At 39.1% G+C, this 11,225-nt stretch overlaps 2 protein-coding genes across 5 annotated transcripts; both read left to right on the top strand.

Annotated features, from left to right (window-relative positions):
* Window positions 1-3,198: 3,198 nt before the first annotated feature.
* LOC146714374 (E3 ubiquitin-protein ligase TRIM47-like) lies at window positions 3,199-5,286 on the top strand. Of its 2 annotated transcripts, XM_085450850.1 has the most exons (3): window positions 3,199-3,717; window positions 4,243-4,470; window positions 4,569-4,668. In XM_085450850.1, the coding sequence occupies exons 1-3, from the start codon at window positions 3,202-3,204 to the stop codon at window positions 4,590-4,592; spliced, it is 768 nt and encodes a 255-aa protein (XP_085306976.1). In that variant the 5' UTR covers window positions 3,199-3,201; the 3' UTR covers window positions 4,593-4,668. The 2 variants fall into 2 exon arrangements, with proteins under 2 accessions (XP_085306976.1, XP_085306975.1); XM_085450849.1 differs by having other exon boundaries at window positions 4,243-5,286.
* A 64-nt stretch (window positions 5,287-5,350) lies between these two features.
* On the top strand, window positions 5,351-10,774 carry LOC146714373 (E3 ubiquitin-protein ligase TRIM21-like). 3 transcript variants are annotated; one of them, XR_014918801.1, is made up of 7 exons: window positions 5,351-5,530; window positions 6,845-7,398; window positions 7,573-7,668; window positions 8,141-8,374; window positions 8,505-8,652; window positions 8,736-10,455; window positions 10,489-10,774. XR_014918801.1 is itself a non-coding variant. In XM_085450839.1 (7 exons), the coding sequence occupies exons 2-7, from the start codon at window positions 6,847-6,849 to the stop codon at window positions 9,395-9,397; spliced, it is 1,608 nt and encodes a 535-aa protein (XP_085306965.1). In that variant the 5' UTR covers window positions 5,351-5,530; window positions 6,845-6,846; the 3' UTR covers window positions 9,398-10,774. The 3 variants fall into 3 exon arrangements, 2 of the variants coding, with proteins under 2 accessions (XP_085306965.1, XP_085306964.1); XM_085450839.1 differs by having other exon boundaries at window positions 8,736-8,762; window positions 8,847-10,774; XM_085450838.1 differs by having other exon boundaries at window positions 8,736-10,774.
* The last annotated feature ends 451 nt before the right edge of the window (window positions 10,775-11,225 follow it).

Below are 11,225 nucleotides of genomic sequence, written 5' to 3'. Positions count from 1 at the left end.
GCTCAGGAGTGAAAAGCCACAATCTAAAATAAGTTTAGTTTGATGGCTGTGTCATTGTGACAAATGTAGCCATTAATGCTGTTACGTTCATAGAGAATACTCAGTGCTGAGTGGCTGGAGGATACGCAAAACTTCAAGATTCCTGCATGGCTCTGATGTAGTACAGATGTTTTGTGACGTACACTCAGAATTCTTTCACTCTCAGTATCAATGAGCAGGAACCTTTTCCCCCTCTAGTGCAGATATGCTCGTATGAAAGCAGGAAAATCCAGTTTTGCATGAATTTTTGAACAAACTGTTACGGTGGCATGCCACTTCAGAACAAATATGGCATTGCACACAAGTCTGATCAACAGTTTGATTGACTGGACATACCTTTGCTCTTGAGCCTATAAACTCATTCATTACCTCATATGGTTACATGTGAGTTATATTCTTACTGCTCTCTTGAACTGCCTTATATACATATTTGGTTTTTCTTTTCCACATTGCTGTTTGTTGTATCAGTGACAAAATGCTGGTAATGGTAATGTTTGTTTTTGTCTTTATATTAAAGTTATCAGACTTTGTTTCATGAACAGTGTTTCATTATAACATTTCAGATCGATTTTTGTGGGATATTTGACTGACCTCCAACTGAAGTCGTTTATTTAATACTGTGCAAATGTTTTGTGCCAACAAACCTTTTTTAAATATATTACTTCCAAAGAGCCAGCCTTACTTCAGAGTGATTTTGAGCAATAGTTGTCTAAAGATCTTTTAGGTTTTTATTTGGACACTGGCTGCTTTTCACTCATGTTCAGTCCAGTCTTCATACCTGACTATTTTTACAGGAAGTAGTCGTTTTGTCAAGCCACTTAACAGACCTATCATTTATTCAATCAGAAACGTAACTCAAGGAATGAACCAGTCTTGTGTCTACACATAACATCTTTGTAAAGATCTCATTTTAAATCGTATCTTTGGGCACTTTGTTACTGTCGCCCTGTCACTAAACAAATCTCTTAAAAATGCCAAAGATAAAGCAATATGGTAATCCCATTATTGGTGCAAAAAAATCTAATTTTACAACGGTCAAAACTTGGCATATTTTGGCATGGTGTGCAAAAAAACTATCTCCAGCAGATGAACAGTATCTAGAACTCCTTTAGAAATAGGAAAAGAAATCCAGAAAATACCTGACGCAGGACCTGAGAGAAGCATCTGGCCCTTTAGTTGATACATCTCTTGTTCACTGAAGCCTCAACAGAAATGATATCATTGGAAGGGCAGCCGTGAAGAAGGCTGAGGTATACCAAATTAAGTGAGATTTGGCAACAGAAAATCAGGACTGATGGAGCGATGAATCCAAAACTTTCGGTTCAAATCATTGTCAGTTTTCAGGGAGAAGGCCGAGAGAGAGGTACAACAGCGAGAGTCTGAAGACATCTGTAAAACAAGGTGGTGGCTCTGTCATGGTTTAGTGCTGCATTTTAGCCAGTGGTGTTGGAGATCTTGTGAACATTGATGGAATCATGGATGAAGAAAGGTACCATTTTGATCCACCCAAACCTCTGGCCTCTGCTCCGTGGTTGCTAGGTGACCCCTCGTCTGGGGCTCTCCTCAGCTCTTCCCAGCAGGGTGTCACGGTTGCCCCTCCGATGGTCCTTCTTAGACTCTCGCACTCTGGGGGCCTCTGGATGTTTGGGGCCTGGATCTCCTCCATGCCTGGTTAATGCCCTGTGGGATGGGGCTATGGCTCCACCCCCTAGCAGATCGTTACATGAATAAACCTTTTGAATACAAGAATGCTCATCCACACAGGTGTACACATGGGTGTTCACTGTTCACAGACACAAACTACCCCTTTCTTGGCTTCTACCTCAAAGCACATTGTGCGCTGTCAATCTTGCGTGCTACACAATAACATTTAATACTTAGTATCTAGTGTTATTTACACTTAGCTAGATTAATGCGATGGTGTTGCGTTTATTATATTGCTCTCTTTTTCACCTTGTTTTCCCTTTTTTTTTTCTTGGGCGTCTTTCTTGGCCTTCTGACAGTATTTCTGATGGGTAAAGAACCAAACGGAAGAGGCAAAACAAAAAAAACAAAAAAATCTTTTTGCCTTACATGAATGCTTGCACACGTTTCAGCAAACTGTTGCATCCAAAGAAATTAGGAATGGCTTAAGATATTTGCACTGCACTACATGTTACTTTTTATTAATGTGTTTACTAAAGTTGGGCAGCACCTGTGGAGCAGTGATGATCTCTGTTGCCTCAAAGCAAGAAGGTCCAGAGTTAGACTGCAATGTGTCTGTGGGTTCAAAACCATGCGGTTAGTGGGGTTAGGTTAACTGGTGATTCTAAATGGCCTATAAGTGTTTATGGTTACCTGTTTCTGTGTGTAAGCTCAGCGTCAGATTGGCAACTGTCCAGGGTGTACCCTGCCTCTCACCCTCTGGTAGCTGGGATAGGCTCCAGACAAAGGTATGGATAAGTTGAAGAGAATGGATGTTTGCTAAAGCCAACCAGTTTTCTGTATTGTACTTAAGTAGAGAAGCCTGTAAAAACATTCTTCTATTCATGTGATCTTAACATTAATCCTCCCAGTAAGGAAACACAAAGCAGTTTATACAAAGATGGAGTAAGTGTTATTCAAATGCCAGCTACTGTTTGATCCTGCCAAGTGATACGAAACATGAGGAGAAAAAGTGTTTGTTTGGCATCTGTTGCCATATTTAGCTATTAAAGTAATTCTAATGAATAACCAAAGCAATAAAGACTGAAGCCTGGTGAACTGTGCATTTCCATATAGTCAGTGATACACCAGTCCATTGATGGGCATCGATGGCTCAAGCAATCAGTATGGTTATGTCCATCCATCCATTCTCCTTCAGTTATTGTTATCAGGGTTGCAGGGCCAAAGTCAGTCACAAACAGGTATATGTATTATGGTATTTTGCACAAAAAGTGGACAGTCTTCGTAATGACAGTAGCTCTGGACAGCTTTAAACCAGAAGCTGTTTTCTGTGCAGTGTGTAATTGTGTAGTTTCCTTCTGATATGTCAAGCTTTGTGAAGAACGATGTTGAATGTGTGCTAATAAAACCTCTCTTTTCTTGTCAGACGTACTGCTTCAAATAAATCATCACCTGTGCAAAAAGCAAACTGAAACAGGCCGCAGGTTGCTTGTATTTGCACAGGCATATGAAGACGCGATGTCAGACCCTCCTAATTGCTGCATCTGTCTGGATGAGTTCGCAAGCCCCGTGTCCATCCCCTGTGGACACGTCTTCTGCTTGGGATGCATTGGAGAATACTGGAAAATCAACGAGGCCTGCCAGTGCCCCCTTTGCAAGACTTTGTTTCCTACCAGGCCACAGCTCAAAACAGACCAGACACTACATACTGTGAAAGCACCTCAACCTTTAAAAGCTGGAGAGGTTCCCTGTGACTCCTGCTCAGCAAAACGTCCTGCAGTCAAATCCTGCCTGATGTGCATGGCTTCCTACTGCACCACTCATCTGGAAGCACATTACCAGACTGAAGAGCTTAGGCGCCATCTACTGGTCAGTGTGGTAAAAAACCTCGAGGATTCTGTGTGCAAACTGCATGGGAAGAAGTTGGAGAAGTTCTGCAGGAGTGACCGGGCGTGCATTTGTGCTATGTGTGCACAGACAGAGCATTGGAGCCACAACATCATTTCTATTAGCCGGGAAGCCTTTAAGAAGAAGGTAAAGAAATTTCTGCTAAAGCTTTTTTTAGAAAAAGTATTTACAAATAATTTTTGTTGGCAATAATGTAATAAGTATTCTCTAATTTCAGCTTAAAAAAAGACTAAAAAACTTGCCACTCAGTTGGATTCACATGCTATCCCATAATAATCTCAGACAATTAGTGTTAAAGCTGTTTTGTAAGTTATATTTGTTAACAAATTAAACAACAAAAGTAAGAATTAGCTTACATCTTGGCAGCCATTTCTTGCCTTTTCATTCCCTTTTTGATTACTTTTGTAAATTTGGATGGGGGTCAAAAAATTGACTCTTTTTGTAATCAAAAAGTGAACTGAAGCTCTTGATGGAGTTTTGTTTTGTGTCATCCATCAAAGCAAAAGAAACTGTCATCACGGGGTGCACAGGATTGCAACATACTTCAGAAGAAGCTCAGGAGACCATACGACGACTTGATTTAACAAAACATGGTACAAGTGTGCCTGCAGTTTGTCAGCTTAGCTGGGCTAATGCAGTGTCTCCCCACAGGTTATTGTAAAACGAAGGAGGATGAAACTTCAGCAAGAGGTTCAAGATAGACTGAGTGAAGCTGAGAAAATCAAACTCAGTGTAGATCTCAGTGGACAAAGTCCAAAAGAGGAATGGCAAACAAATAAAGAGCTCGAACAGCTGGAAGATGAAATCGTTGAGCTCCAGAGGAGAAATGCTGAGCTAGAACAGCTCTTGAAGATTGAAGATGATCTCTTATTCTTACAGGTTTGCTTCCTGGTAAACTTAACACCAACTGCAGCATTAAACACATGCACACAAAACACAACACTAATTTCAGTGTTGTGTCTCTCTTGTCTCTGCAGAGATCTCTCCATGGTGCTTTGTGATTCAAGAAACATGCTGATCATCAAATCTTTATTCATGTGTTTGTTTGTTTTTTTAGCTATAAAATGATTATGTAATCTCAGCTGGGTGGGTGTGTTAGCTTTCAAGGAAAAGTATGCTCTGATTCATGAGAAAGAGATGAGAAGTGTCACTCAATTATTTTTGCATTTAATGTAAGGATACAACCAGCTGACTTTTAGCCTACAGTGAAACACAAACTTGAACTATTTATACTTTTGAACCTCAATAATACTTTTAAAAAGGAAAAGCTAGCTAATTCCCAGGATTTCCAATGCCAAGCTAAGCTAAACTGTTGCTAAGCTAAACTAAACTAAGCTGCCGGTGGCTGTGGTCATACATTTAATGTAAATGGTATTGATCTCATGTATCACTCTGCCAGAAATCCAATGTATGCACTGAATTTTATATTTTATATTTTTATATTTAAAAAATGAATCGTTTATACGGGTTTAAAGAAACTGTGAAGTTTAGAAACCTCAGGGACGTTGAACTTGGTTGTATGAATGTAACTTATTACTGGGTGGGTGATGCAATTAACTGCTATTCAGTGCCAAAAATGCTTTTGTCTTCCTTTTTGATTAACCAATAAAATGTATGTAAAATAAAACTTATGATGAGCAATAGGCAGTATTTCGACCGAAGTCCTGTGCAATAAAAAGGTCTTGTGAAACTGGATACTTGATCTGTATGAACATGCTGAGCACACACAACACGCCCTGCTGCAGGCACACAGATGATTTGTTTATGCGTTTGCATGCCAACTCGTCTCTGGAGTAAAAAATGTGAACGGTTGGGAGTATGAACAGAAATGAAACTTAAACTCTAGGAGGAAGTCCAAAAGGAAGGACACACACTCATACACACACCGGGAGTAAAGGGAAACGGAGACAGATGCCTTTGAGATCTCATTAGCTGAAAGGTAATACTGTACTTTTTGCATGAACTTCATATAAAAAGACTGATGTTAAATGACAGATATTACATGTAATATACAGTTAGCTTACAGCAATAGATTTAAATCAAATGTGTGTGATCAACTGTACTGTAATAGAAACTTACAGTGTGTACCGGTACTTTATATTTGGTGTCGAGTTTCCTCCTCCAATCTTCAACACTCCCATTTGTGAGGCTTATTTACAGGGTGTGTCACTAGTATTCAGTGGTTTTTACTTCTTACTTTTAAGAGGGGCCAGTAGAAAGTTTCAGAGAATAAATCGTCATTGTATCCAACTTATTGCCCACAAATTACAGTGTATGCAATTCTATTTAGTTTGACTGTTTGCTGACTTTATTAACTATAAAGTGAATACTTTGACCTGCACACATGTTAAATATTAGCAAATAACTTTTGTTGAATTTAAGTAAGTCCTGGTAAATAATATTAATCATAATACTTTAACTAAATGATATTACAAAGTGGAATTAATAAGCAATAAACTCAATCTTGTTCAGTTAGGCGTACTTCCTTTTTTTTTTTTTTTTTTTTTTGTTAGGCGTACTTCCACTAGAAGTAACTAGAAGTGGATTTGTAAACTGATTCTGAAGCCTTTGTTTCAGCTCACCTTCTTCTGTGTAAGAGACCGTATTTACACGTTTAGAGATTAGAGCGCTAAATCATCAGATAATGCTAGCAAGCTTGGTAATCCATGTGTCTCACATGGACACAGAAAGTAGTGCTAATTAACATGACATGGCAGAATTTCATACATCAAATCGTGACCACAAACTCTTTGAATGGTTAGTACAATTAATTCTGGGAGCTGGGAGGTCCAGCTCAGTTAGCTCAGTTTGTTTAGGTGACGACTATACATCATGTGGCTTAGTTGGAAATAGACACACCCCGAGCAATGCATAGCTTTAAGCCTCAAGTAATTTAAGAAAGTGTCATATCAACCAAGTGCTTTAAAGCTGCAAGGAAGGTTTACCTAAGCCGCATACACCAAAATTTAGTTTTTGCTTCAAAGCTGAGCAATTTTACATAGAAGTGTACGGGGATTTGTGGGTGGAGCTGGTACATATTGTCCACTATCGTTATTATTTCTTTAATAAAGGACATTATGAAGTCGATGACCCCTTACAAGGTTACAGTTTCCTTTATGTTAGGAACAGCTCACGAAACGCATATTCTAACATTTGAATCCAAAACAAGAATTTCAAGGAAAATTTATTTGACAAAATAAAAGTCACTGTTACTTTTCTTAGTGAATAACCTTGTGGTCCTCTCTTGAAGCAGATATGGTCCCAACTTCAGCATCACCCAGTGAGCCCGGCTCGCTGGGGAAGCATCTCCACTGCTCCATCTGCATGGACACATTTACGGATCCTGTCACTACAGCTTGTGGTCACTCATTCTGCAAGCTGTGTCTCGACCGAAGCAGTCATGTCAATGACAGTGTGTGCCCACTATGCAAGAATTATATAAGCAGGATCCCTGATGTTAACATAGTCCTGAGAGACATTGTTGAACAACTGAAAGAGAAATACACTGGAGCTGCAGGGGAGGTGGCCTGTGATGTTTGCAGTGACAAAAAGCTGAAGGCCAAGAAGTCCTGCCTTGTGTGTCTTGCATCGTATTGTTCAGTTCACCTCCACAAACATTTGTCAACAGAAAGGTTGAAGGGCCACAAGTTGGTGGAGCCGGTGGAGAATTTGGATGCGAGGGCCTGCTTGAAGCATGGACGCCCCTTGGAGCTGTACAGCAGGGAGCGGCAGGCATGCATTTGTGTTCTCTGCATGGAAGGTCAGGAGGAGGTTGTCTCAACTGAAGATGAATGGAAGAAGAAAAGGGTAAGTTACCATAACAACCTCTGAATATGTGTTTTGAGTCTTGACAGCATTGTATATATTTTACTTACTATACTGACTATATTGTGGCATGTGAAAGAATTTTCAAGTGCACAAAAAATGAGTACACGTGGAAAAAATACATTTTTAAAGTATTATTTTATGTTTCTCCTACAGTCTGAACTTGACAACACCAAGACAGAGTTAAATGAGAACATTGACAAGAGAAAAACAAAGACTGCTGAGATTGATGAAGCTTTCAAGAGCTGCAAGGTAAGCAGCAAGTAAACTGACTTTTAGAGAAAAGTCAATCAAACAACAAACCTTTATTTGTCACATACATAATTATACACAGTACAACATGTAGTGAAATTCTTGAGTCCGAGCTGCGGACAGGCTGCAGACATAGCTGTGCCATTCCAGGGCTTGGTTTTAGCATGGGGGGTCTAGGCAGGACCCTTACTGGATACCAGGTGGGAATCAAACTTGTGACACTCACTCCGAATGTGTGTAGTCTTACCACTACACTATCCAGCTGCTATCAGACGAGTCAAAGTGAAAATCTACCATGTCAGTTTGTTTTTCAAAGATAAAAATTGTGTTTATGGTAACTGACTGAATGCTAAATCTTTCTCAGAATTAACTTCCCTAACTAAACCAGTCAAAAAGTTGTGTGGGACTCTATGTAATACAGAAAAAAGAGGTGAACAGTCAAATAGACATTCCTGTTTCATTCCATTTTCAGGACCAGCTGGACAATGAGTGGTGGGATATTGACAATGTGTTCAACGCTGTGATCGCCATTGTGGAAGAAGCCCATGCCAGAGCCCTTCAGCCAATAACAGACAGGAGGCAGGTGTTGGAAAAAGAAGCAAAAGGCCTTAAACATGATTTGAAAGCAGAGATCAACAATCTTGAAACGGCCATCTCTGAACTAGATAACATTTCTGTTCTCGAGGACCACATCCTTTTCCTGCAGGTAGAGAAAACTTTGGGATGATATATGTGGCACATTCATAATCAGTCTGAAGGATAAACATATCTGATTAGCTACTGACATTTTGTTCAGCACAGCTATCAAACTGTTAGGTTGTATTTCTGTTTTGCAGAAGTACCCATCTCTTACAGACACTGGAGACATCATAAACTGGGATGAGGTAAAGCTGGACACATCGCTGTCCTTTGGCACCATCAGGAAAACTACAACAAAAATGCTGGAAAAAATTCAGCAAGAAATGGATAAACTAACTCCCATTGGTAAGAGCAGCTAGTTAAGAGCAGTGAAAACTAAAAGTTAAAATGTTGACTTAATCAATCTAAAACTTTTCTTCTCGTCACAGAACTGAAGAGAATCCCAAAGTTTTCAGGTATGTGGTTCATATTATTTGCTCTCTTAGAAACTGTGACTTGTTTAAAATACAGACTTTTTTTACATGTTTTTAATTTTACAGTGGACGTAAAACTGGATCCAGATTCTGCACACCAACGCCTCGTGCTGTCTGAAGATAGGAAGGAAGTGAAAGATGGAGGAGAGAATCAGGAACTACCCCGTGTCTCTGAAAGATTTGATATATTTAGCAGCGTTGTGGGGCAAAATACCTTATCCTCTGGGAAGTCTTACTGGGAGGTGGAGGTCAACAACAAGACGGGGTGGGATATAGGCCTAGTAAGAGGCGGTGCAAACCGCAAAGGGAAGCTCAAACTCAGCCCAGATAATGGGTACTGGGTTATTGTACATTATGAAGAAGAAGAGTATGCAGCCCTCACAGCACCACCAGTTCGTATTCACCTAAAAGAGAAACCTGAGAAGGTGGGAGTGTTTGTGGACTACGAGGAAGACCTCGTCTCCTTCTACGATGTGAAGGCTGAGTCCCACATCTACTCGTTCACTGAGTGTTCATTCAAAGCTGAGCTTTACCCATATTTCAGCCCACACGTGAAACAAGAAGAGAAAAACTCTGAGCCTTTGATTATTTGTAGAGAGATACCAATGGAGTCTTAAGAAATGCATTTTAACTACAATATACTAAAGTTTGTTGGTCCACAACCTTCCTGTTTTTCTTTTTTCTGATACAGGAAAATTGGAATTATCAGGCATTTCATTTACCTTAGACTTTTTTTTTCATATATATCTTTACGGTTAGCAGCTAGTCACAGACCAATGATAGTAAAGCAAATACTGACCGTTTATCTTTTCTCCGTTATTTGCTTTATTACTCAAAAGCCTTAAAAGCAGTCTTTGTAACCCCTGGTTTGGTCCAATTTACTAATTGAGATAATCAGAATCATAACACAAAACAATGCTGCTACAGTGTGCTCACACTGCTATTCAACATGTGAACCAGTCAAGACTTACAACCTGAGCCAGAACACAAACTCTTGATCTAACTGTAATTTAGACGAAGCTTAAAATACTGTGGTTAGTAAGAAGAGTGTGTGTGGTTTTTTTTTTTTTTACACCATGTTGGAGGACCAAATGGATCCTAGAACTTTGTGAATCAGACACTATTAAAAACTACACGTACTTGCACTCAACATTGTGACAGTTTTGCTTAGTAGTTACTTCTGTATTTTTTTTTTACAAAAGGTTATTCGATAACATATCCAAAGATGAAACAATTAAATTACTTACACAATTTAATCCAGAAAGTTATTTTTTCTTAGAACAATCCTGAACATTTAATAGATTTAGCTTTAGATTTGTTTATAAACAGATAGCTGATCAGTTGAAAATGAAGTTAGCAGATTAATTTATAATGATTTGTTGCAGTCTTGAACACAACCTACCTCTAGCTTGATTAGCTGCAACAGCAACAACAGTCTGTGTTTAAGTGAATGTATGAGCAATAAAGATCAGCAATAAAATCTTATGTTATAAGGGTCTTTCAAAACATATACTTTAATTATATTCCCAGTTTTTTAGTTATGTATCCCACTTAATTATTTTGGGGTGTTTTGTGGCTGTTCTTTAGCACAGACTTGTATTGTGTTTAATTTTATTTTGAAGTTTTTCACATTGCAAACTAGTCTGTATTTTTTTATGGCAAAGCGGTGACTGAGGTCAGTCTGGAACTTGAGATAATTAAAGCAGAGCACAGACAGTTCTTGTAACTGAGTCAAGGTCCATAATTAGCTGTGTCACCACTGTCCCATAAAAAGTACACACAAATATCAAATGTACACTTTTACAGTTTCAAGGTTTCCTAAAAGCCTCAGTGTACAGAGCGATGCATCATCTGAAAACAACATAAAAATGTAAACTGCTTTCCTTTCCTTATTTTGCCTTGCTTCCAGAAAAGTAGTCAAATTTCAGGCTAAATGAATGACATTCAGTGTTGTCAGGCAATGTCAAACAGCATGTAATGAATAAAATCCCTGTTTGAAAATATAACTTTGTCTCTCCTTTTTTATTCATCATGGCTGTGACCATGTTTGTGTGCCGTGAAAATATGCAGTTGAATCATGTCTGGGCAAATCTATCAGGGGCGGTTGGCGGGTTTTTTCCTCCTTCTTTTTTTTCTTTTTACCGGAAACGAAAGTAAAAGCACAAAACAAAGCATACCAAACATCATGTCAGCACAGAGGTAACGGTAGACAAAGTAAGAGAAGAGTGCACAGTAGAGGCACCACATACATCCATCGCCCTGATTCTATTGTAAGTAACACAGAGAGCAGATTTATCCAGCTGATCTTTGCTATTGTTTGTTACGATAGAAAACGGAGGAGAGCAAAATCAAGAATCCACGGTGCCCTAAATAATGAGGAGCCTGTACATCATCAAGTCACAGCTTATTTCGGTGTGATGCTACAAATGGATATCTAACGTACTC

This window comes from Copadichromis virginalis, linkage group LG3 (assembly GCF_057382275.1).
Source record: "Copadichromis virginalis isolate Kocher_CV1m ecotype Utaka linkage group LG3, C_Virginalis_male_GT1.1, whole genome shotgun sequence".
Taxonomy (NCBI): Eukaryota; Metazoa; Chordata; class Actinopteri; order Cichliformes; family Cichlidae; genus Copadichromis; species Copadichromis virginalis.
The sequence above is the reverse complement of the archived record's forward strand: the minus strand, read 5'-3'. Positions and strand labels throughout refer to the sequence as shown.

Bases quoted from the DNA above. Each gene is read 5' to 3' on its own strand.
- LOC146714374 (XM_085450849.1), top strand. From the start codon at position 3,202: ATGTCAGACCCTCCTAATTGCTGCATCTGTCTGGATGAGTTCGCAAGC. The intron at 3,718-4,242 runs GTAAAGAAATTT...GTCTCCCCACAG, and splicing joins GGGAAGCCTTTAAGAAGAAG to GTTATTGTAAAACGAAGGAG.
- LOC146714373 (XM_085450838.1), top strand. From the start codon at position 6,847: ATGGTCCCAACTTCAGCATCACCCAGTGAGCCCGGCTCGCTGGGGAAG. The intron at 8,375-8,504 runs GTAGAGAAAACT...TCTGTTTTGCAG, and splicing joins ACCACATCCTTTTCCTGCAG to AAGTACCCATCTCTTACAGA. The intron at 8,653-8,735 runs GTAAGAGCAGCT...TTCTCGTCACAG, and splicing joins GGATAAACTAACTCCCATTG to AACTGAAGAGAATCCCAAAG.